At 41.5% G+C, this 26,652-nt stretch overlaps 2 protein-coding genes across 3 annotated transcripts; one reads left to right on the forward strand and one right to left on the reverse strand.

Moving 5' to 3' along the window:
* Window positions 1–1,278: 1,278 nt before the first annotated feature.
* LOC148892937 (uncharacterized protein C4orf54-like) lies at window positions 1,279–14,893 on the forward strand. 2 transcript variants are annotated; one of them, XR_016116160.1, is made up of 3 exons: window positions 1,279–5,247; window positions 7,140–7,256; window positions 14,786–14,893. XR_016116160.1 is itself a non-coding variant. In XM_089005670.1 (2 exons), the coding sequence occupies exon 1, from the start codon at window positions 1,330–1,332 to the stop codon at window positions 5,221–5,223; it is 3,894 nt and encodes a 1,297-aa protein (XP_088861796.1). In that variant the 5' UTR covers window positions 1,279–1,329; the 3' UTR covers window positions 5,224–5,247; window positions 7,140–11,564. The 2 variants fall into 2 exon arrangements, 1 of the variants encoding a protein (XP_088861796.1); XM_089005670.1 differs by lacking the exon at window positions 14,786–14,893 and having other exon boundaries at window positions 7,140–11,564.
* mttp (microsomal triglyceride transfer protein) lies at window positions 12,921–25,613 on the reverse strand. The gene is made up of 18 exons (XM_089005671.1): window positions 25,422–25,613; window positions 24,408–24,595; window positions 24,143–24,286; window positions 22,686–22,793; window positions 22,495–22,611; window positions 22,266–22,405; window positions 22,035–22,185; window positions 21,748–21,905; window positions 21,469–21,637; window positions 21,286–21,393; window positions 20,954–21,166; window positions 19,833–20,044; window positions 19,641–19,738; window positions 18,980–19,101; window positions 18,679–18,906; window positions 17,301–17,425; window positions 14,824–14,994; window positions 12,921–14,738 (listed from the first exon to the last, which is right to left on the reverse strand). Exons 1-18 carry the CDS (start codon window positions 25,480–25,482, stop codon window positions 14,591–14,593), a joined length of 2,661 nt encoding a protein of 886 aa, XP_088861797.1. The 5' UTR covers window positions 25,483–25,613; the 3' UTR covers window positions 12,921–14,590.
* Window positions 25,614–26,652: the final 1,039 nt, after the last annotated feature.

Raw genomic sequence — 26,652 nt, forward strand, 5'->3', positions numbered from 1 at the left:
GCAGCTGTATTTATACAGTGCATTTTATATGCAGGGTAACTCAGCGCCCTTCACAAAATTAAGCGACAATATTTAAAAGCACTTACAAACCAAATAATTAAAGACATTTAGAAGCAAAGCAATAAAAATGTTCGTACTCAAATTATTGAAAGATTATGCAGTGCAAGAATAACATTTGAAAGCAACTGATTATAAAAATGCTTCAAACCACCTTCGTGTTAGTTATGCTGGAATAAAGACATTGCTTTGAATCTGGTTTTAAAAGCTTTTACACAAGCTGACCTCACTTCTGTTGTCAACTTCTTACATTTTTTTTGTGTGCACTGTAACAGTGAAATGCACTTTTCTGCACCCTCTTTGGCGCATGAAGCAGTCCTAGATGAAAGAGAGGATCAAAGCGTCCTTTTCACCAGTGGATCACGGACGCCATGGTGAAATGTGTATGTCTGCTACGAGCTAAATGTTGAAAGCAAACATGAAGCGGTTGCATATAACCCGCACAGATGGCTTGTGCGGGTTATTTGTGGAGCCTGATTGATGGGATATTTTAACCTTGCAGTCTACGCTCTGCCTTTTAACTATCAAAGTTGAAACGAGTCCAAATTTCATCGTTTTCTATGCATTTTCTCATTCTCTCTCTGTCGTCTGCCTGTCTCTTTAATGTTTAAACCCCGCCACCCTCCTCACTGCTGCGTTCTTGACCAATCACGTGGCTTTAACCGAAGACTGGGGGCGGGGAATAGAGGACAAAAAAGTCGGCTGCCATTTTGTTGTGAGGAGAACATATGAGAACACATCACTCATTGTGGCGCTCCGTGTGTATCCAGAAAAATAGTTCATATGCCAAGGTAAAATTTTCATACATTTAACGAATCGTAAACCGAAAAGTTCGTAAGCCAAGGGGTTCGTAAACCGAGGTATCACTGTACTTGGCCACCCTAACTCTCTTCTCCTTTTCCATTTACAGAAATTTATAGGCCTAGTTTCTTGTCATCCATGCATATATCGTTGCTTTAAAAGTGTCTGTATTATGAAAAGAAATGATGAGGGAGCTGTTCATCTCTCAATGGTCTTGAATGTACAGTTTAGAAGGTCACATGCAACTAACAACATAATAAAGACAGCAACAACAAACAAATACTCTTGAGGGAAAAGTTGCCGCCAACCGTGATATGATAGTGGTCCTCCCCCGTTAGGGACCCACCCTCTCTCCGCCACCACCCCCTTTTCCCCTCCCCATCGTCTCCCCCTCACCAGTGGCTCTCAGTGCCCACGTCCTGGCAGCCGGCAGAGTTTTCCGTCCTGTGTCGGGTCAACATCGCAGACCTCATGGAAGCAGCGGAGGAAACTCTCACTTACAGAGATGACCCCGGACCTCACAGGACGCTGCTCCCAGGAGGCAAGGCGAAGGACACCGGGGGACATTTGGAGACAAAACGCGAGTCCAACTACGTGGATTTAGACATGAGACCGGAAGGGGCCAAGACCGTGAAAGTAACGTTCACCGGCGAGGGGAGCCAGCTGTCTGTCAAAAGTGACGGTTCGAAACACGGGTCGGGTGGACCGGCTTCCGTAGACTCCGTGGACACGGATGGCGACGTTGACCCGAGTGGATCTGCTTTGAAATCACGAGTTGAACTTTTCTCCGAGGAGGAATCCGGGGATGAGTCGCAGCTGCTGGAGGAAGCGGACCCAAGCGACTGCAGCGAGGGGGACGAGCTCCAGTACACGGACATGATGTACCTCAACAGCCGAAGCGAGTCGGACGACGCTGCCAGCGCGGTTCTGTCCGACCACAGCGGCGCGGACACGCCAAAGGACGAGTCTCACTATATCACCACGCATGAAATTCAGCTGACCGAACTCGACCACGACGTCGATTACGACCTCGGCCGTGGTGCCAGTTGGGACTTTGAGGACGACAATTTAGTGTACTCCTTCGTGGATTACGCCTCGTTTGAAAGCGACGACACTCCAACCGGGACTCTGATATTGGAAGGCAGGGGACAACTTGCCAAACTCGGTGTGAGCACAGAGCAGGACGACAGCGATCTTGGCGATTCGGACAAAGGCGCCAGCTCGGATGAAAGCGTGTGCAAAGATCGCATCGTCGGGGACAAAATACACGTATCAGTCGTTAAAACCTCCGGAGAGGAGCCGGTCGGCGTTCTGCATGAGGGCGTTAAGCGCCTTGAAGACGGGAGCCACTTTTCTTTCGTGAGAGCTGGACTTTTGGGAGATAACAGAGCCAAGTATTTCATCCCCGCTCCTGGCCGTCAGCACCTTGCATCCAAATTAAGACGGAAGGACATAAACGAATATTCCAGTGGTGCCTCCAGCTCCATCAGTGAGCTGGATGACGCCGATAAAGAGGTGCGTAATTTAACCGCCAGGTCATTTCGAAGCTTGGCGTGTCCTTACTTTGATACCATTAATTTAAGCACGTCAAGCGAATCGTCCATGTCGGAATACGGTCTAAACAAGTGGTCCGCTTACATGGACTGGAATTATGGACACATCTCGCGGGGGGCAGGGCGCAGCGTCATTGCGCACAAGACCTCCAGCGCCACGTTGAAAATGAATCAAAAAGTGGAAAGTGAAAGAATCCCGCAGTCTAATAACCAACTAACTTTTCATCAGGAAGCATCTTTGTGCAAAGGTGCGCAGATAAAAGAACAGCGAGCGGTCACGTTGAACGTCCAATGCAATTCAGACGAACAAGCGGTTAGCAGGCGACCCAAAAGTACAAAGAGCAGGTGCGGGGAGGTTCGCGGGGCCATGTTAGCCAGGTCAGGCTGTGAAATGCACTACCACCAAGCAGATGGCTCAGACAAGTCACATACGAGGGCCATCTTTGCATCGAGTTTGCTTCAAAATGTCATCTCCAAAAAGATGCAGTTTGAGCAGGAGCGTAAGATGGAGAGAGGTGAGATCTCAGACGCATACCCCGTGCACTCCCCTCCTCTTCTGGATGGAGCGAAGGACCGGAGGGGCTTCCATAGGCAAAGCTCCGAATCGGGCTCTGGTTACACCCATTCTGGAGATGACCAAGCTATGGAGGACAGCAGAGCGAGTTCATGCGAGCCTGCAGGACAACGGCGAAGCACAGACATCGCAGCAGATTCAGGGAAAAAGGAGCCTAAAACGGGACTCACTCACAGTCAAAGCAGCGCCTTTGATTCCTGGAAGGACGACGAAGCCGTGAAGGAGGCTGAGTTCATCGCAGCCGTGAAGCAAGAGAAGGAGGAATCGGACAGGAGCAACATGCTCACAAAGCTTCTTTTCATGCCGAGCTGCCAGCGATTCTCCAAAGAGAAGGAACGCTCAGAATGCGAGGCGGTGCTTGAGACAGCAAATACAGCGACCGAAGAAGCAAAGGACAAAGGCGGAAAGACACCTGAGATCAAAATATGCCTGAGAAGTGTGAGGGAAAATAAAGGAGGGACCCTGAATATTGCCAGTCTGTTAACCCCGAAAATTAGTTCCGTCAAGACATTTCGTGGAGGAGGTGATGCCAAATGTCATATTTTGTCTGCTTCGAATAAGATTCCAAATTTTACAGTTCGAGACGTCAGAGACAACAAAGGCAAGTTCCAAACGCCGATTTACCGGGTCCGTGATGTGCGTAAACTGGTGAAAAGTTCATATCGCTTTTTTGCGTTGGATAATAGTGACAGCAAAGGTACGCTTGAACTCGCCGAAAAACTTGAAGAGAAGGCCCAAAGGGAACCAGTCAAACAAGCGTCGCCTTCTCCCATTGTCATTAAATGCCACTCTGTAAAAACAAACAAATCCCCAAAAGAAACAGAAGCAGATGTGCCGCCCCAGAGTGCCACCGGCAAGGCGCCGTTTGCTGGAACAAAGACACCAAATCATGACCAGTCGGAAGCTGAAAAACTATTGAAACAAAGGCAGGAGAAGTTTGCAGGAGAGGTGGCTGACAAACGTTTCGAGCCTCGAATTCCCAAACAAGCTGCATTGGAGAAACTCAAAGCCGCCGTCAAAACCATGGAGCAGCTTTACGTTTTTGACCGAAACGAATGGAAACGCAAAGCTCAGCCTCAGCAGTCAATCACCGGCAGCCACGTGCTGTCGCTCATCACTCGTGAGGAGCGAGGAGCGCAAGTCCAAACAATGCTAGCGCCTGAAGATGGCGCGCTGAACGTTATACGGCTTCCTCGCTATGACGAATCCGCCCAACGTAAAACCTTCAGCAACAAAAGCGTCCTTCATCTCGGCAAGAGTAGTAAGGGGCACGTCAGCACCAGTTCGCTTGCACCCAGAACGGCTTTCAAATCGACGCAAAGCTCCAATACGCCAACCGCACCTTTCTCTGTCAAAATAGAACCCACGAGACACGCGCAGGTGGAACAGAGAGCGGTCCAAATCAGTCCCGCTAATCCCAGCGTCGCACAAAGCGACTCGGAGAACTATTTGACCATGCCGGGCCTGGCGTACTCCAATGAGATCAAAGTGGCCAACAAGGAAACAGCTTACACAGAGATGAAGCCAAGCATCGGCCAACAAGTTGACGTCAAGACACCCGAGCAGAAAAGATTATTCATGGCTGAGCAGCCGGCTTCGTCTGTCTACCGCCAGCCTGTCGCAGGCCCGCAGACGCAGCAAGTGTTATGTTTCTCATCCCCTTTTGCCACTCTGTCGCCTCCACCTTCGGGCGGAGAGACGGGTCTTCAAACGCAGCGCAAAATGCTCCTCGACCCCACCACGGGACATTATTACCTCGTGGACACGCCCATACAGGCCAGTACCAAGCGACTGTTTGACCCGGAGACAGGCCAGTACGTGGACGTGCCACATTCACCCGTGCCGCCCATCGCTCCCGTCACCCCCGTGCCCCTTTCGCTGCCCTCCTTGGCCCTGAGCCCCAGAGCATTCGCACCCACCTATATGATTTACCCGGGATTCATCCCCTCGCCCGCTCTGCAAACTCAAGCCTCGTTGCCGCCTTTGCTAGGTCACTCTGCAGACAGAGAAAAGTTGAAACACGCCACAAACGCTAAACAAGAAGAGGAAGTCAACGCTCCGTCGGCAGAAAGCCCCTACTACAGCGCCACAGCCGAGGCAGCGCCCGGACAGGTGAAGCCCTCCGCCAGTTCGGATAGGAAGTCCATTATCAGCATCACAACGCAACAAGGTCCAAGAATCATCGCCCCGCCTTCCTTTGACGGAACAACGATGAGCTTTGTGGTGGAGCACCGATGACCAAGAAGACACTTCATGACACATGTAAGTTGGCACCCCCCTACCCCCAAACAGTCACATTCATCAATGGGACATCATTTTACCTGCAAAACGGCAGCCTCAATAGCATACGCTACCTGGAGGTTGGAAAACAAATACATAAATATACTGTATACTCAAATAAATAAATTAATAAATAAAATAATAATAATAATAATACATTTCATTTAATACCGTTTGTGAACAACAGCTCTTGTTTGTATGTAAAATGGCTTCCAAAAACTTCATTAAAGGACAACCGACGTCTCTGGACAAGTTGTGTCCATAATTTGTAAAATGGCTTCAAATGACGTCTACTGAGCGTATTTTACAAAGATTCCACCGCATATAGCTATATTTTACGTTTTAAGACTTGTGCTGAATATTCAGGAAGTCTTGTTTTTGAGTTGGTGACGAGTCCTCACGATACGTCACTGAAGGAACGCCCCTGACCGAAAAAAGGACACATTGTAGCAGTCCTTCCATCACGTCAATGCATTTTGCTGTACTTGTTTGGTCTGAAAACTTTGTGTTGCACCAAAAAGAGGCAGAAGAGGGCGACAAAGCTCAGTTTAAGGAATCAATCAGCCTGTGGAAACGGGCTGATTAATTCCTTACACGGAACTTTGTCGCCATTTTCTGCCTCTTTTTTAGTGCTACATTCCACCCCCCTATTACCTTAAAATGGCACGGAATAAATTCTTTAATCGATTGCAAACATGTATGCTTTCCTCTTCAGAACTATTTGAATCATATGAGTAACTGGATGAGTAACAAGAAAGCATATTCTCTGAATCTGAAGCCATTGTTTTGATTCTCGAGCAATGCAAGACGTCTTGGCGTGACATCACGAACTGGGGGCGGGACTTTCTGAAAATGCCCAATTCGCAGCTCAATTTTTTTGCACATTTTGGACACTTTAAGTCATTTTTATTGGTGTTTTGCATTTGACTAAAAATATCATACTGCGTGTTTTGGGTATTTTAGATGCTATAAAACGTTTTTCTGATGTCAGTTAGGAAACAAAAAAGTGACGTCGGTTGTCCTTCAAGGGAAAAGCTGAAAAAAAGGCATCGTTTTTTCTTTTTCTTCTTCTTTTATGCTATAAAAAAGGTTTGTGAAAATAGTTATGTAATTCTGAAGTAATTACACTAAATGCATCTGACTATTTACTGGTTGAGAGTGGCAATGTGAATACTTTCAAAAACTTTCAATATAAAAACCACAGCCGATACTGTATGCAGTCCATCAGTAAGATCATTAAAAAAAAAAGTAATCCGTTCCAGTCTATTGTCAACCGAGGTGTCAGAATAAGAATACAACTACGTGAGCTTGTGAGATTCTTGTCAGTTGTGTGGCAGCCAAGGGCTCAGCGTGGGCTTTAGCGGTGGTGTGAAGTAAAACGGTGTGTTTAGCTAATGCCGTGTGTGTCACTGAGTGAATGTGTGTGTAGGAAGGAGCTGGGGTGGCGGGCGGAGGCATGACTGGGATAGTGAAGCAGGACGAAAAGGTCAGGTCGACGTAAAATATTTGTTGTGCTGATGCAGGGAGAGGACAGCTGCTGGGAGAGATCAGATGCTGTTGCTCGCTACTTGTGACGCCGCCGCGGAAGCAAGTTCGCCGGGCTGGGACGGGGTCAACTTTTTATAGCCCCCTCCTCCTCTGCCCAATCCAAAACGGGTGGATGGAGGTGGAGAGCAGTGTACTCCCTTTACTCTTACATAAACCACCTCAGCTGTGTTTTGAATCCCCGGAGCAGATTGATGTGTACTATACACTCGAATATGACACTTGGGACAAATAGGCGAAGTCTCCATTTTAAATCAACACCATATATACCATTGCGTGCCTCTGAAGATCTTTGTTCATCAACACAGTTTCTTATTTTTCATTTTCAGATATCTCGATGGAGGAATCTGCCTTGATTCAACCACAGGCAGCATTCTGTTCTTCAAGACGTCCTCTCACCAAAGTCTACATGAGTTTAGCCTTTTTGCATGGCAGCACTTTGTGAGGTAAAAACACTGAATCACAATGGACGTTGCTTTATCAGCTTAAGGGAAGATGTTGCTCGGTCAAAAGAAATAAAGAAGGAGTAAGTCATACACGGTATTAAGGACAGGGACCATTTGTTTGGAGCAAAGTCAGTTAGATGTGGATTTAGATGATTCATATTATTCTATTCAATTTTTTTTTTGCATCGTGTCACATGATTGTTGTGTTGTTGAACACCAGCAGGTTGCATCGGCTATAAATACAGTGGTACTTCGTCTTACGAACGCTTTAGCTAACAAACTTTTCACTTTACGAACATTAAATTCGCGAGAATATAATCTTGGCACCAAACCACATGGCTGAATAGCGCCACTGTGGCTGCCGGACTACTTTTCCACACCCACTTTCTTTGGTTTCACTCAGTGAAGACGTGGTTTGTTATGGAGTGGATACTTTTGCTTTTTTGGGACCGATAAAAGACCCCACCACAGGCTAGTTTTAAGACGAAGAGGTCACAAAAATTACGGTCGAGCAGAAGAAGGAGATCATCGAAAAACACAAACGAGTGCGTTTGTGTCACTTAGCGTCCAGGTATGCTAAGTCAACCATTGCGACGTGTGGCTAAGGGTGTTTCTGCATTGTCTAAGCGCTGCCTAACTCTCACGCAATAGAAGAGGTTGAAAAACTTCTGTTGTTTTTGGAGAGAGTGTGAGGGTATTTTCGCCAAGAAAGCACTGCAACTTCACTCGGATATCATCAACAGGCAACTACATCAATGACCATCACAAAGGTAAATAAAACGACAGTGTATTTCTTTAATTACAATACAATAGCACATTTATTCTACATAAAATTAGGTATATGTTATGTAGTTTTAAGGCTTATTTAGTAGAAAATTATGTTTTATGGGGACCTGGAAACGGATTATTCTCATTTTTAATGGTTTCCTATGGGAAATTAATGTTTGGAAGGCACACTTTGCGCCTTACACACACGGAAGTTCATAAGCTGATGTATCACTGTAATTGTTTACAAATTTTAAGACCATGTTCTACTTGAAGTACATGGATCCTCTGCATCACGACTGCCAAGGTGCTGTTTACACCCGCACGGCGGTAGCACTGAATGAATTTTATGGAACTGTTTGAGGTGTGTTTGAAAAGAAAAGAAAGCTTGCACCTTAAAGGACAACCGACGTCTCCGGACAAGTTGTGTCCATAATTTGTAAAATGGCTTCAAATGACTTCTACTGAGCGTATTTTACAAAGATTCCACCGCATATAGCTATATTTTACCTTTTAAGACTCGCGCTGAATATTCCGGCAGTCTTGTTTTCGAGTTGGTGACGAGTCCATACGTGACGTCACTGAAGGAACGCCCCTGACCGAAAAAAAAGGACACGTAGCAGTCCTTCCATCACGTCAATGTATTTAGCTGTACTGGGCTGGTCTGAAAACTTCGTGTCGCACCAAAAAAGAGGCAGAAGAGGGCGACAAAGCTCCATATAAGGAATTAATCAGCCTGTGGAAACGGGCTGATTAATTCCTTACAGGAGCTTTGACACCATTTTCTGCCTCTTTTTGTGCAACATTTCCCGCCCCCACATACCTCAAAATGGCATAGAATAAATTCTTTAATCGATTGCAAACATGTATGCTTTCCTCTTCAGAACTATTTGAATCATATTCATAACTGGACGAGTAACAAGAAAGCATATTCTCCGAATCTGAAGCCATTGTTTTGATTCTCGAGCAAGGCAAAACGTCTTGGCATGACGTCACGAACTGGGGGCGGGACCTTCTGAAAATAGCCACTTCCGGTTTTAAATTGAAGTACTTTTTAGACACTTTAAGTCATTTTTATTGTTGGCATTTGACTAAAAATATCATACTGCGTGTTTTAGGTATTTTAGATGCTATAAAACGTTTTTATGATGTCAGTTAGGAAACAAAAAAGTGACGTCGGTTGTCCTTTAAATTGAATGAATGAATGAATGAATGAATGAATGAATGAATGACGACTTGTGTCTGTATTATTTTCACACTTTTAAGTGTAATGGGGTTTGAGTCTGTGTGCCTGCCGAATGCATGCATGTGTGCTTACGTGTGCATTTGCGCTACACGTGCAGGGTGTATCATCATTCGGCAAGTACTGTATACAATGAGGAGTCATGTTACTTCACTGTTTAATACGAGCGTGCCGATGTCACATGCTCGCGTTCTCACAAGAATTATGTAGTAAATTCTGACATGATTGCTTTGTTTAAAGAATAAGATGGAAACTATCCCAGCTGCCATTCATAGGCTACATAAACAAGTGGGCAAAATTGTTTCTACCAACATATTGGTTGACATTGATACCTGTCTAAAATTTCAGGAAGAATTCATTGAGACATTTTTCTATAATAAAACATTTTGACAATGCAATGATCTGTTATGGATTATAACCCCTCGTAATCATCCAGATTGTAGTTTTAGTAACCCATTGTATTAAAGGTATTTGGATCTGCTGGTCAGTCTATTTGCCATTATTGTGTTTAGATCCACAACCAGATTTAAATGATTATTTCATTAGTTTTTATGAGTGTGTGTGTAATAATTTGGAAGGAAGGACAAGAGTAGAATAGCTAGTTTGCACTTTCACCCCAATTTGACCTGATGCATTTGTAAGTGCAATGTCGCACAAAACGTTTAGTACTATATGTGAATCGCAGTCCATTTGACTTCTTAATCATAGAATCTGTAATTTGGGGCTAGTGCAAATATATCCGATTGATTGCATTTCGATAATCATTTTTAAAGATATATGTGATTAGGGTGAAATGATTGCGTTATCCCAAATGATTTGCTCTGTATGCTTTCATGCCGAGTTGTGCAAATGAAGCTCGGATGTTTCTTGATTATTTAATTTTCGACATTTAGACCCTGAAATTCATAATTTGCCATTGAACCTGTTGTATTTATGTTATGAACATAAAGGTCATCATACTTACATGTAAATGTGCATTTTTTTTGCCTATTGTATCAATTGTATTAATGAATGTTCATGTAGTTCATGCACTTGGATTGTCTCGATTCAATATTGACCGTGATCAATGACTGTGTACATAGAGATTGAAAGCACATTCTATTTTTGAATGGAGGAGGGTATTTTTCCCTAAAATGTTTAAGTGACGTGAATAAAATACACTGAAAGGTCAAACAAAGCACTTGGGTGTAAGGATTCACATGAATTGCATTATTTAAAGGACAACCGACGTCTCCGGACAAGTTGTGTCCATAATTTGTGAAATGGCTTCAAATGACTTCTACTGAGTGTATTTTACAAAGATTCCACCGCATATAGCTATATTTTACCTTTTAAGACTCGCGCTGAATATTCCGGAAGTCTTGTTTTTGAGTTGGTGATGAGTCCTCACGTGATGTCACTGAAGGAACGCCCCTGACTGAAAAAAGGACACATTGTAGCAGTCCTTCCATCACGTCAATGTATTTTGCTGTACTTGTTTGGTCTGAAAATCTCGTGTTGCATCAAAAAGCCGCCAGAAGAGGGCGACCAAGCTCCATGTAAGGAATTTATCAGCCTGTGGAAACGGGCTGATTAATTTCTCACAGGAGCTTGGTCACCATATTCTGCCTCTTTTTGGGTGCTACATTTCCCCCCCACAGTTGCCTCAAAATGGCACAGAATAAATTCTTTAATCGTTTGCAAACATGTATGCTTTCCTCTTCAGAACTATTTGAATCATATTTATAACTGGATGTGTAACAAGAAAGCATCTTCTCCGAATCTGAAGCCATTGCTTTGATTCTCGTGCGAGGCAAGACGTCTTGGCGTGACACCACGAACAAGGGGGCGGGACCTTCTGAAACTGGCCACTTCCGGTTTCAAATTGAAGTAGTTTTAGACACTTTAAGTCATTTTTATTGGTGTTTTGCATTTGACTAAAAATATCATACTGCGTGTTTTCGGTATTTTAGATGTTACAAAACGTTTTTCTGATGTCAGTTAGGAAACAAAAAGTGATGTCGGTTGTCCTTTAAGTGAACTTGTTTGCAAGCAAAGGATATTGGAAGTCTTGATGGTTAGAAATGAAGTGCAAATGAGATCTGGCGCATTGTAATGACATCATCATACGATGGTGTTGTTTTGTTGCATCGTGTGAGCTGTGTGGCGTGTGCAAGGGATAAAAAGGTCTGAATGACAGCAGAAAGACATTTTGAAAGGAAAATTAAGTGCTGTGCACCTATGCTTGACTTTGAATATAAAAAGTGTCATGGATGCGGACAAGCCTACATACCTCCGGAATAAATTCCAAATACAAGGTTCTTGACGGTGTTTGCGTTATTTGAATGGGTTTTAGCGCTGATGTTCATTTTTAACCTTTGCTCACAGAAAAGAACGTTTAAATTATTTTTGTCCTACTAAAACACAGAATATATCGTGTGACGGGTTTCAACAAGTGGAAAGCAGTACGTAGTGGTTACAAGAAATAGATGAACATAAATACAAGAGCAAAATGAATACATAAATACGGATGCATCATGCATTATTATCATCGATTTTATATCTGAATAAAAAGTAAATCTATACGCTTGTTTCATTATCTGCATTTATGAGTGAACGTTTGAAAGGATTTAAAAAAAAACTGTGATACTACTAATACTACTACTAATAATAATAATGTTAATAATAACATTAATAATGATAATAATAATAATAATAAAGTCAACCTAATTTAATATAGCAGAAGAAGAATTTGCTGGATTGCCAGCATGCAAATTAAAAATTAATACTATTATTATTATTAATAATAATAAAACAATAATAATAAAATATTCATAATATTAATACTATTAATAATACTATTATTATTATTAATAAATAATAATAATAATAATAATAATAAAGTCAACCAGATTTAATATAGTGGGAGAAGAATTTGCATGATTTCCAGCATGCAAATAAACAATTATTAATACTATTAATATTATTAATAATAATAATAAAGAAATAGTAAGAATAAAATTAATAATAATAATAATAAAGTCAACCAGATTTAATATAGTGGGAGAATAATTTGCTGGATTGCCAGAATGCAAATTAAAATTTATTAATGCTATTAATAATATTAATACTATTATTATTAATACACTACTACTACTACTAATAATAATAATAAAATAGTAATATTAAAATAATAATAATATAATAATAATAATAAAGTCACAGTGAATGTTCAATGCAATCAACCAGATTTAAGAGCACATTTGCTGGATTGCCAGCATGCAAATTTAGTTTTGCGGCGACACTGAAACTTCAGCCGGCTGAGGCTTAAGTTTAACCTGAGCGTTTGCGGCTGTGTTTACTTGGTTCCCATGGTCACAACCAGACTGGCAGACACTGCTTTGCCCCCAGCTGCTCTCTGTGCTTTTCAAAGAATCTCCAACAAGGCCCAGTTGTTGATTTGGTTTCGGATGCCAATTGGAGTTCTGATGTCAGGCACTGTTAGAATAGCACCTCAAAACAAATATAGAATACATTTTGGTGGGAAAAAAAAGCTTTTGTGGGCCTATCTGGATGCGCAAACATCATGTCGGTACTGTACTCTCTGTAATTAGTTACTAAGAGTATTGGTGAATATATTTTTTTCCCGATCGAAATATACACATATGTAAACAGACTGGGAGTTGCCAGTGTATGTTTATTTCCATCCAATTATATTTAAAATAAAGTGATTGCCAAAATTGTCAGTACAGTGATAACAATACATTAACGCTTTCCATTGCAATTATACACAAAACTATTTCAAATGTAGATTCTATTATTATTATTATTATTTTACCCCACATCCTGTAAGTACCGTGTAAAAAAACAAAACAATGGTGAATGTCATATTACTACTCTGGTACATTCTATATTATTATTTAAATGTGAAGCTGCTTCAAGTAAACACGTTTTTTTTTTAAATGAGATTTTTGGGTGGGATTGATATAAAAATTACATTTCCAATCCCTTTTTGTACTGTACTGTTATGCGCCCAACATAAATATAGTTTGAAAATCAAGCCATAACAAGACAAAAACAAGAACTTGCAAACAGAATGTCAAATTACTTAAATATCCACAGAAATGTAAACATTGCATAAGTTGTCTAACAAAAAAAAATAATAATAATAATACAGTGGGACCTTGGCTTACGAACTTAATTGATTCCCAGACAGAGTGTGTAAGGCGAAAAGTGTGTATCCCAAAAATTAATTTCCCATAGGAAACCATTAAAATGAGAATAATCCGTTCCCAGAAAACATAAATTTCTACTTTCTAATTTTCTAAGCCTTAAAACTACACAAAATATACCTTCTTTTATGTATAATAAATGTGATATAGTATTATGATTAAAGACATAAACTGTACTGTACGATAAAGTCATTTTATTTACCTTTGTGATGGTCGTTAATGGATTGATGGAATGGAGTGTCCGGTTTCCTCAGCATTAAACACTTGAGGAACATAACCTTCTTCTTTCACCATCTGGAGGAATGATCACTTGTAGGTGCTTTCTCTGTGATAATTGTATCAATTGCGATCTGTTTAGCTGGGTTGATAGCTTTTTGCATCAAGCGTACTCGAGTGTACTGATGACTTGTGCGGGTTATCAAAGTTGAAATGGGTCCAAATTTCACTGTTTTCTATCCATTTTCTCACCATTCTACTTGTTTTTTTCACTTGTGTTTTTTTTTGTTTCAAGCTCTGTCCTTTCCTTTTCATGTGTGTATTTTTTCACGCTGTCTGCCTGTCTCTTTAATGTTTAACCCCCCACCCACCCCACACACACGCACACTGCTGGGTTCCTGACCAATCACGTGGCTTTAACCGAAGACGCCATTTAGTTTTTTGAAGAACGGCCTCACTCTGTCTGTAGCCCCATCCCCCACTGCTGTGTTCTTGACCAATCACGTGGCTTTAACCGACGACTGGGGGCGGGGAATAGAGGACCAAAAAAAAAAAAAAAAAAAAATTACCTTGTTTGGGGAACAGGCTCGTTCACGAACGACACATCACTCATGGTGGCAGCTCCATGTGTATCCCGAAAAATAGTTTGTATGCCAAGGTAAAAATTTCATAAATGTTACGTTCGTAAACCAAAACGTTTGTAAGCCAAGGTGTTCGTACACCAAGGTCCCACTGTACAACAACAGCACATTCGATACATTTGTCTCTTTGGGTGTTTCGCGGCATGATGCTTAGGTGTGATGTGACATATACTAGAAATGCACCAAAACCTCACAGAGGAGAAATATAAAATGCCCCAAACATGGAAGTTATCTCCTGAGTATTTTGTGGTTTCACCTCTACCAACTGGAGTCAAAAACCTTCTTGCACATGTTTGAGTTTTCCTGGTGGAGCGGGAACTCCGAGCCGGGGATAAGCACCTTCTTGCTCTTTCGCGTCATCACGCTTTTCCCTGATGACAGGCTCTCGTGTTTCTTTAGATAATTGCTGACAAGCAGGGAAAAAGAATGGGGATGTTGGATTTTTATTTACAGAGGCACGGGAGTTCAGTTGATGAAGGATGTTCTCGTACCTGATTGGAAAGGTGGCTTTGTCCATCTGCATGCACACCACGAAAGGATACTCGGAGAACTGGACAGTGGTGATGAAGTTGAGGGAGGCTTCCGTTTCAAAGGTGACCTCCAAACCGGCACTCATGAAGTCCATGTCGACTGTAACATTAGCGGAAATCACGAACGCTCCCCTGCAAAGTGACACAAAAGAAGACTTTGTGAAAATTCATTCACTTGCTGTATCATCTGCATGACTCACATTGACGCTTATGACTGCGTGGGGTATAAAGTAAACATAAATCAAAATGCTTTGAGTAATTACTGAGGGAAAATAATGCAGATTATTATCGCAGTTGTGGATTATCATAATTTTGCTGCTGTGAAATGTAAATTTCTTCACTGCGAGAGAAATAAAGGTACATGCAATCCAATCCAAGAAAAGGCAACCTGTTTTGAATGGCCATTTTGCTGGTGACTGCAAATGGTATCACAGTGCCAAAGGGCTCATCTTGTGAACGTAAAATGACCAAACGCAGAAAACAGGTGAGCAGAAACAATTGTTATTGTTACCTGAAGCAGCACAGATATAATAATAATAATAATAATAATAATAATAATAATAATAATAAAAACAATTATATAACAATAATAATGATCATGATAATAATGATAATGATACTAATAATAATAACAATAATAATAATAATAAAACAATTATATAACAATTATCTAACAATTATATGACTAATAGTAATAATGATCATGATAATAATGATACTAACAATAATGATACTAACAATAACAACAATAATAATAATAATAATAATAACAACAATAATAAAGGTTTCTTCAGCCGTGATCTGTACTTTTAAAGTACAGATCACGGCTGAAGAAACCTTTTCATCGATGTACCACTCCTGTACGACAGAGCCTACGGTACACAGAAATAACAATATAATCAATTTTATTTACAAGTGCCTTTCAGGACATTTTACAATCACAAAACATGGAAATAAATAAAACCAACGATAAAATTATTAATAAAAACAAGAGATAAAAGTATACGGATAATGCGATTTTAAATAGGTGGGTTTTGAAGGTGGGAAGAGAATCAATATTACAGATGTTGAGAGATCCAGAGTTTGGGGACAGAGATGTCATTTTTATAGGAAGGACGAGTACAAGGCCAACTGGTCCCCTCCTGAGATGGATGAAAACAGATCTTGTTTTTTCCTGTTTAGTTCAAGCCGTCGTGCTTACGAAATGAAAATTTTTGGATGGAATTTGAAAAAAAAAAAAAAAAAAAAAAAATCCCATTATAATTGTGGTCCACTTTTCATATCAAATATCTGAATGATCAAAGTCACTATTTTAAAGCCGTGAACTACAACCCACTCTCTTGACTGATCACACATTCAGGATTGTCTCTCAAGTCAATCCTTCTTTTGCTCAGCAGTGTTTGATTTCATTGCAACGCCGAGCGGCATGTAGCAAAGTTACACAACAGAACCAGAACCAGAAACAGAACACCACCATTGATGTAGGAACAAAACGACTGACTGCGAGATGCATGCATTCCCCCTCCTTTTTGTGTGTGTCTTGCTCCCCTTCCACGCAACTTCACACATACATGCAAGAGCACGCATGTAAGATTCCACCAGTCTGTAACTTTGGCCATGGTGGCATGCCCTGGCAGAGATGCGTGCGTGCGGTTTGTTCTGCGTCTATAGATAGGCCGTCAGTCTATTATCAGGGTGAAAGAGGCACAGTTATGTTGATCCATTCACCTGCCTCTGCCATTTGCTAACACGCGCAGGTCAAGTCCACTTTTTTTTGCTCGAACAGTGAAAAGCAGAAACTCTTACCCCAAGACAAACTTCATTAACACTTTGCTTTTGGTAGGCATCCACACCGACAGTGCACAAAACTATTTGATATTTTCCATTGATAATCACAGTTGTGGCTTCATGCATCATGAGTAGCCATACATTTTGGCAACAAATATATCGTGATATTCTCCAGTGCAATTCAATTTCAATTCGGCGCCAAATCCTGACAAAGACATCAGTTAGCTGCGCCCGCTGTGGTGTATTATGGTCTTGAATAGTGACTCAGACGAGACTGACGTCACGTTTCATGCGAACCCTCGAAGCGAGATAGGTGTGAAGCACAATACTGGTTGACTTCCAACATGTGAAGTGGAACAAGTGAATCAGACAACATTTATAGAGCGTGTAAAGTTCACATGACTAACATCAACGCGTGTCTATTTGAGGCTCCCTGACACGGCTGGAACTTCTGAAACAACCATAAAGGTTATTTTTCTAGGAATCGTCACGGAGCGCTCCAGAGGTGTTTCATCACACTTGTATATGCAGTTGTTAACAAACATACCAAAGATTATGCATATGGGGTTGCGAACTATTTACAGTATTTTATCATCATGTTAAGGCATCGCTTCGGCTTTTGATTTCATTGCACATTTTCTGGACTTAACCTGTTATTTACGCTGGTTTTGGACTCCCTGTACCACAAACTGATCTCCATGCCGCCAGAGATGTCGATGGCTAACCCTCCTTGGAACTCTGCACTTGCCTTCAGACCAGACTGTAGTTGAATGACCTGCGAGAAAAAAGAGAATATAGATTTTTTTTTGCCTTTATATCAAAAGCACACAGCCACGAGATGTTACGGCACATGTGTGCGTATTAATCTATTTATCTGTCCGTCTCTAAGTACCATATTTATTCGAGTATAACGCGCAAAATTTTCTACCTACAAAATAACTCAAAGTTTGGGTGCGCGTTATAAACGAGGCCTGGGGGAAAAAAATGCTCATATATATTTAATGCGTTATCCCTTCCAGGAGGGGGCAGCATTTCCATGGCTATTTTCTCCCTTCAGTTTCGATTCTCGGAAAGACCTGCATTCCTTTTTTTTTGATTGTTGATTACCATTTCGTTAGCATGCTTCATTTCATTTCCTCGCCCATACTGAAACGTTAGTTAAGCATTGCAATTTTGCACAATTACCAATATCCAGAGTTTCCATTCAGTGTTCTTCATATTTTAATTGATATACTGTTACCGAGCCGAGAAAAAGTGAAACAAAATTTTATACTGATTTTTAATTGAAAATTAGGGGTGCGCGTTATACACATGTGCGCATTATCAGTGTTTGAAATAACATCTGCCTAGAGGCCCAGGGCGTACAACTTTTACGTCGGGCGTACAACTTTCAAAACGTCTTGGCTCAGGTAGCAGACAACTTTTTCAAGAAGAAAAAAATATATCTTTTCAAATCAAACCTTTTTAAGCTTTCAAAACTTTCAAGTACACTTTTCAGTCACGGTAAATGAACGTTTGGCAATTTGCATACTCGGCATGGCAGCCAATCAGAAGCCTCTTTCGTGCTTTGGACTATACCGTGACTGAAAAATGTACTTGAGAGTTTTGAAAGCCGCTTTCAAGAGGAGGTAACGTGGCCTTGAGCAGGCAACGCAAACATTGCATTGTGCACCATGACGACAAACGGCAAACGACGACAACGGAGCAAAATCTTCAGCAGGGGATATTTTCCAGAAATTAAGCAAGGGAGCAATTATGGTAGGTACTTACTTGATTTAAAAAATCCTTTATACTTCGCAACAATGGGTTTTTTGTTGCGATTGGTCATCTTATTGTGTTTCCATTTTTTTGAAAAATGGGGTAGGCAACTTTATGGCCGGGCAGGCAACTTTACACACAAAAAAAGCATGAAAAGTACGTCCATCCATCTATCCATATCGAGCCATCATTTGAGAAACAAACCCTTCCATATAACCATTTTGCCATTGAACTGATTCACCAATTAGGCCACATGAGTTCGGCGCTTACCTCAGAATGATCGGTGAGCAGAATGAGACCCTTCACCACATTCATGGGTTCTCCACTCATGGAGAACATTTTGGACATGAGGTCACTGTAACCCTTGAAGAAGGTGACAGGTCTTAGCTGCACATCAAAGAGTAAAGCCGACATCCCGGCGAAGGATTCCAAGTCTCCTTCGCCTTCATCTGCTGTGGCGGCAATGAGTGACTCCAAACCCTGCGCCTCAATCGCAACCTGGACCAAAAAAATGAAGTAAACCATTCAATCACTTGGATTGTCAAACATGGCTTTGGATAACTAATCAAACCTGAAGTCCATGTAGCATTGCTCCTTTACTAGCACCGTAAATGTTCATGTTGCTTCTTCTTAAGATTCCAGAGCCGGAGTACAAAATGTCCAAACTGTATGTGGAGGTGACATCAACAGATTCTATGGAAAGTGAATGATGGCAGTCATTTCAGTACTAAATTTGCAGGAATATCAGAATATTTGTTTTTACCTTCTTATTGATGATATTTCATGTCAATTGCTCCATATTCTATTTGAACAAAATAATTTACCTACTATATGGCCAGAGTGAATCAGAAGCAGCTCTAATCATAAAATTAATCAATGTCCTCGGTTCTTTAAACAGCTTCTTCCCCCAAGTCATTAACTCTTTCAACTCTTTCAACAGTAGCCAAAATGGAACTGTATAGTGCCACTTCGCAGTTTTTTGACAACGATACTGCAGCGTGTTCTACCGGAAAAAAATTCCTTGTGTGTTCTACATACTTGGCAATAAAGATGATTCTGATTCTGATATACATAGGGCCGAAACTACCAGTAAGACTTTAGTTCGCTGAAGAAGCATCTTGGATAAGAAGCGAAACGTCCGACACCTTCAAAGAAGTACAGATGACGGCTGAAAAAACCTTTTCATCAATAAAAGAAATGAAATAATAATCAAATCAACTACATGTACTTACGTGCCATGAATCCTGAGTATGCGGATGAAGACCCGAATTTTGAAAATCGGTCATAGTTGTGTGAAATCATATCCCGCATAACTTGTCTTAGACGTTCGCTGAAAGAAAGTATGACAGTATGATATATTTCGCCCGCATTCCTTTTTCGCTATGAGCAACGTTCAATCTCAAATGTGTCGCTCCACAACACACCTGGAGGGCATGTGGAAACGGAGGATGTCCTGGATCTTAGACAACATGTACTTGTTCATCTCATGCGGCAGGTGTCCGATGGACAACAGGAGATTCTTGATCTCCATGTGCGAGGGATTGCTACTCAGGATGACATCGGCTGCGGCAGCTCGCACGTTTTTCTCGTAAATGCGTCGATTCTGGTGATAAATTCGGTTCACTGTTTTTTTTACCTGAAATCACAAAGAAACATATGCGGTAATCTCAACCAACATGACCAACCAATATACCCGCTAGTTACAATTTGTCACGGTTTGCAAGGTGGTGAAGGTTGCGGATTCCAAATAAGCAGGCAGGAGGGAGCAGCAGGTTGTATTTGACAAATTGTATTAAAATAAAGTCAGCAGGAACAAAATCTAAAACATCACAGTCATCCGAACAGAAAGGTACAAAGTATCAAAGAAAACCATGAGTAAAAATCTGCCAAGATGAAACAAACCTGACAGGGTGAAGCAAACACATACAATGACCCGACAATGAATGGTCGTGCCGGGAGTCCTTTTAACTCCCACTGATTGGAACGACCAACACCTGTGCAGGTGCAGGCGGGGCCGACAGCGCCACCCGTTGGTCGCCAACCAGATCGTGACAGTACCATTGGTCAAATACAACCTGCTGCTTCCTCCTGCCTGCTTATTTGGGATCCACAACCATCACCACCTCGCAAACTGTGACACAATTCCCGTAGTTTAAGGTATTGTTTGTTATATATATATATATATATAGTACAGGTAACATCCGACTTACGACCGAGTTCCGTTCCGACCAAACGGTTGTAAGTCAAAATCCATTCAAAATGTTGAATAGAGACTCGGAGGCTAAATGACTCGCACACTCCCTCCCCTCTGGTGCCATCACACGGTCGATTGCTGTGCGAGAGTGAGATGCTGGCTGGCCAAAATTGTCATACATGGTCCCGGCCTGCTAGCGCGTTGCGGTACCAGGTGTAGAATTAAAAATAGGGTCTGGAGGTGGTGGTCGTAAGTCGGATGTTACCTGTATATGCAATTAAAACAGGTTGGCATGTGGCAATGACTTTTTGTATGAAGAGTCGGGGACCAAAAAATTTGTGGGGAATTTACCTCATCAGTCATGAGGGTGACGTCATATCTCTGCAGGCTGGTGAGTGCGATGGTACTGTACGCGCCCACTTCTGACTCTGTGTATTTAGTAAAGACGGGAATAGCCTCGGGGAGCAAAGAGTTTTTCAGAGCCAGGAGGAACATCTGAACCTCGGACTCTTCCTGAGTGCTGTCTGGTCCCTCCAGAATCATCTTTTTGACTTCAACGACTGTCTGGGAATTTGCAGATCATCAGTTGGAAGAGAGCACCGAATCACATCGTAAACATAAACAGGCTCTGAACAGCCTCAAGTTATCTGCTTGAAGTCTTTAAACTTTTGACTGCAGCTCACCGGTAAGTTACATCCTCCTTTTTGACACAATTTATGGACCAGCGCTCCCATAATAATCACCACTGACTCCTTAATGTCCGGGCTGCCAATCTTTCCTTTAGAAATATCCTGTACGAGAATAGCGGCATTAGCACGGCAAACTTTAGTTTGCATCGTTTGCTTTATTCCAAAAGACACTCTCACCAGCAGCGTCCGCAGCATCCTCTCGTTAGGATGAGAAGCGAATCCGCAGGCATAAACGAACCTCTCCTGCAGAATCATACCTTTGGCATCTGTAAAGTTGAGGAATTCCAGCATGGCATCCAATGATGCTGTCGTTTGGGCGGAAGTGACCACATCCACAACTTGAGGACTTCAATTAGAAGCCAGCAAGAACAAAAGAGGGTCAAACCGAATGACTACTTGAATGAATGAGGGTAAGTAAAGCTAAAGGGAAGGTGGAGAGAAGTTAAGGCGACTTACATGGATGTCTTGCTAGCGCTTTTCAACACTTGGAGGATCTCGTTTTTGGTTGCCTTCCTGATGCTCTGGATAAGCGCCAGGAAACTGCGAGGAGCTGTGGCCTTGGACAAGCTTTCCGGCTCCAGTTTCTTCTGTAGAGCTTGCCAGTGTTCAAAGAGCTGAGATGGACAAGGCAGTGTGAATGAATGAGCACATTAAAATAAATAACAATGAAATATGAAGCAACTAAATATCTAGCACTTGAACAAATCCAGCTATTGTGTGTGTTAAAGAATAGAATCACTCACTGATGGACAAGTTTTGCACTGCGTGGTGATCTTTTCCGCTTTGATGCCGACAGCTGCTATCTTGGCGTCAATGGACTTGACAACCACGGCCGCATCTTTTCCAGGGATCTCCAGGGGTCCAGCTTCCGTGCCCACTAGTGTCAAGCTTTGCCTGCGATACCACAAAAAACAACTTTAGCGTCTTCACATTGGTGCAATGCTGACGATGAATTTTCGCATCAAAAGCTTTACCTGGACACAACTTTTGCAGCCGAAGACCGGTGGGCGTTGACACTCAGCGAGTGTCTTTCTTCAGCCACGGCCGAGCGGATGAAACCATCTTCCAGTGTGAACACTGTGACGGAGCTAGATTTCCGAGTCACGCCCAAAACCTGGAGGATGGAACAAGTAGGGGGGGTAAGTGAAAGGGGACTTAAAACATCCGTAGAATGCCATCTTGGGGACATGGTTGTCGATTAACCTGGCTGTGTGTGGTGAATCCAGTCTCTGCAGATGTACATGACTCCAACAACTTTGTCCTGGTTACTTGGTTGTTTTCCGCCTTGTATGAAACTGTGCATCTTCCGGACACATCATTCTGGTTCATTAAAATTACTTACGTTAGTTAATAACAAGTACATCTCACCCAATGTTGTTTGTTCTAACTTTCACCTCAATAACTTTTCCTGTTTTGAGCTGCAGTTGCAGTAAACTGGACACCCCTCGTTTAAGGTTTTTGATGACGGCTGGCTCTGCCCAATAGGAATAAAAGGCTTTGACCTAAAGCAGAAAGTAGAATTAATGTAGCAACCGGCGCGCTGGATGGATTTCGACTTACGACCATTTTGACTCACGACCGTTTGGTCGGAACGGAACTCGGTCGTAAGTTGGATAGTACCTGTACTTTCATTAATTAAATACATACTTGGGTATTACCGGATGATAAGACATGACATTTACCTTTAGAATGAAGTGCAAATAGACAGAGGCCGTGATTAGCTTGTTAGCGTCCTGCACGGTAGTCGGGGCTGCCAATTTAGCTTACAACACAAGGCAGAAATAACCAGCACCCAACAGGTTTGAAAACCTTACATTTCCTTTCAGAATCTGTTGACAACAATGGTACACACCAATACCAACATTTATAGAATGTGTTCATAGAGAAACAAATAATGACCTCGATTTTCAAAAGTATCGCACTCTTATTTATATTAACCACTGTGTATAAAATAACATATTCATATGATTGTATGTGTTCCAGCTATGTATTCCCTGAACAAGCCAAACAAATGACATATCATGGCAGTGTCATTTATTTGGCATTCAACCACACCATCCGATAGGACTACCATAGATCATCTACTTTGTGTGTGTGTTTGTATCAAGTGTCTTGTGAGGACCACTAACATTTTACACCGTACGTAGTGAGGACATTTTTGACAAGTGAGGACCTTTTGGCTTGTCCTCACAAGTTTTTCATTCTAACGGCTTCTAGAGGGTCTATATATGCATCGGTTAAAGTTTCAGAAAGTTCCTCACAAATTCACCCAAAATGGTTTTTTGGTGTGTATTTTCATTTCACTTGGATACACACTTTTTACTCACTGTGTGTTTATGTGTATGTGTGTGTGTGGTTAATGAGAGGAAAAAGTTCATACCACAAAAAGTAAAACTATTTTAACCAAATTCACTACAGGGGTGAGGACATTGAATGTACCCGTTCAGAGTCCTCACTCCTGCTGTTATTTCAGTTTCAAGTCCACTTTTTATTTCTTTGTTTTTAAAGAAGTTGAAGTGGGAAATGAGGTGACATTTAGTGTTCAAATGTAACACTAGTTCTTCTCTAAACTTATCAGCAACGGTGGTATTCACTCCTTATTTGGAGTTATCCGGACCTCACAAAACCATTGAAACAGGGTGTGTGTGTGTGTGTGTGTGTGTGTGTAGTGTGTGTGTGTGTGTGTGTGTGTGCGCGTGCGTTCCTGCCCCTTCAAATCCCCATTATAACTTCCCCTGGTGAAAACCGTTGGCTCTCCTTTATCCAAACTTCATGTATGACTGACAATGGCCATCACCTCAGAATAATGGCTGCCTATATGCTAAAGTGATGTTTTATGTTTTAAGAGTACCTTTCCATTTCTGAGATGCAAAAAGAAAGGCTTTGTCAGGGCTGCCAGTCTGGTTTTGCCCAGAAGACTTTCAATGGTGGTTCCATGGAGTACATTCTTCTTCTCAGATCGATGGGAAACCGGATCAGCTCTCACATTGGAGATCTAGCATTCATAGATGGAATCGGGTTACATTCGTAGTAATATTAAAATATATGCATCAGAAAACCTGGAATGAAATAATGTGTTCTATTAATTTTTTTAACATGAAAGGAAAAGAGGCCACCTTGAGTTGGATTAACTGCTCGTCCTTGTTGCTCGGATCTCTCCACACCAGATGAACATCCACATCACTGAAGATCTTGTAACCGGCACTGCCCTCCTTTGACCCCCGGGCCCTGTCCACAAGCACCTCTGTGCCGTAGTTGAATTTATACAGCTGGTTGTTATTCAGCTGTGGTCCGACAGCAGCACCTGAAGAAACACAACCGCCACATCTCATGAACATACAATGCTGCAGCAGTATGTTCATTGAATACATATTTATGAATGCGTGACCATCCCATCATAGAACTCCAACTAGCAAATTGACATGTTTACATCTTGAACTTTTCTTCCTGTGCATCCTCCCTCCACAATAAGCTTGAATTGTGGATAAAGTGGATCTCCATAAGAGAAGGCATTGTTTTATAACTTTTAAGGCTTTTGGTTTAACTCAAGTCAATTTGAGATATTGTTGAAATATATAAATGCCTTGATTAAATTAACGCTAAATATTCAATATAACAGTGAGTAAGATGTCAACATTTTTTTAGGTTTATTTAAGAAAATGAATGATTTAGGATAAGGCAAAAGAAACAAGACGTTTTTTTTAATCAAAGATCATTTTGAAGCCATTGCTTATCAAGAAAGAACAGTGCAATTTTGTTTGACATTTTTCATTTCCAACAACTAAAGTTTTCTGCCATTGCCGCACTGATTCAATCAGCCATTTAACTGGGTGTGTTTCTCTTGACCTATTTGTCAGAAGAGTCTGGTAACAAATGAGGATGGGTTGACGTGTCCATGTATGATATCATCAACATGCGCCGATTACAACAAATCTAAAGCGCTAGGTGATTGGCAGCTGAGCAAGATTAACAAGGAGCACCCAATCAATGGTATTTTTCATCAAAATTTTTATCTCCACTGACAATGAGACAAATGATCATACATAGAGTGACGTGCCATCATATCAAGAAAGATGTCAGATCAAGTGGCATTTTATAAACCGAGCAGCTATACTAAGCAGAGTACTCACCAGCGGCAGATGTTGCTACACAGGAGGCTGCACAAAGCAAGAACACAGCAACAGTGAACATCGTGTGTTCGCTCTGGACCCGAATGAATGGAAGGGGCACACAAAAAAGTGCCTGCGTGTGTGTGCGTGCGTGAAGTGGCAAAAAAAAGAAACAAAGATATTCAAAGCTACTTCTATTATGTTTTATCGGAGGGGAGGGCAGACTCCAAACTCCACGCTCAAGTACTAAGTATACGAGATAACAAGCAAATCATTAACCTGATGAGCACAGATTTAACAGGAACTTGTGCTATTGATTGGTGTAGCCAGGCCCCCCTTTTCCAGAACCTGTGGCTGCTTCTCTGTGGCCATGTGATCATTTGCTCACTCAACAAAGTGGTAAGATGTGATTGATTAATGTCACAAAGCTTAAATTAGCAAAATAACTATAAATGTGAATTCGTTATTTTACCTTTTTTTTAAATGCCCCGAAGTGTGAATGAGTCAATTTACCTAGATGTGGAGACACGTCCTCATATGAGAGTACTTGTTTTCTTCTCAGGAGAACAGTTGTGACTTTGTTGTTCCAAACTGGTAGGAGGTCCGTGCTGAATGAAGCCGGCCGCTGACTCAAATTACAACTCTTTCAAAGTTTTGGGCTGGACACCATTTTTCTGGCAAAGTTATTCAAACAGTTCTTGCAAATTAGATATCGTGTGTGTGCTTAATCAAGAGTTGAAACAAGATATGTGACCAAAAACCACAGAAGAAGAAACGTGTCTTGATGACAGGCAAGTCAGTGAGGGTCCAATTAGCGATATTCTTAATTACTTTCTACAAGTACTCTACATACAAACAGCTCACTATTTTGAATTTAAACCATACATTTTCTATTCCGCTTACCTAATTTAGGATCATGCTTAAAAAATAAAATAAAATCGTTCGTCGTTGATGCTGAAAATTGAGTGACTGATTATAACATATTAAAATTGTTGACACAAAATACACTCCAATTCTTTGGTAAAACCAGGGACACTGTTGATTGAGTCTGGACGCAGAAAAAAAAAAAAAAAATATGGCAACTATGCATGGATCAACTACAGTGACACGATGGGGATCAGCATTCTGTTCCTGAGACAATGGTCAAACACGTTATTTTTAAATTCTTATTAAAATATGTATTACACTGCATGATCATTAAAATTCCCTAAAATCGCAAATAATCTCAAAAGAAATGCCCTGTCATCTGATC

Source organism: Hippocampus bargibanti, linkage group LG10, assembly GCF_051943395.1.
Source record: "Hippocampus bargibanti isolate YZ-2025 linkage group LG10, ASM5194339v1, whole genome shotgun sequence".
Lineage (NCBI taxonomy): Eukaryota > Metazoa > Chordata > Actinopteri > Syngnathiformes > Syngnathidae > Hippocampus > Hippocampus bargibanti.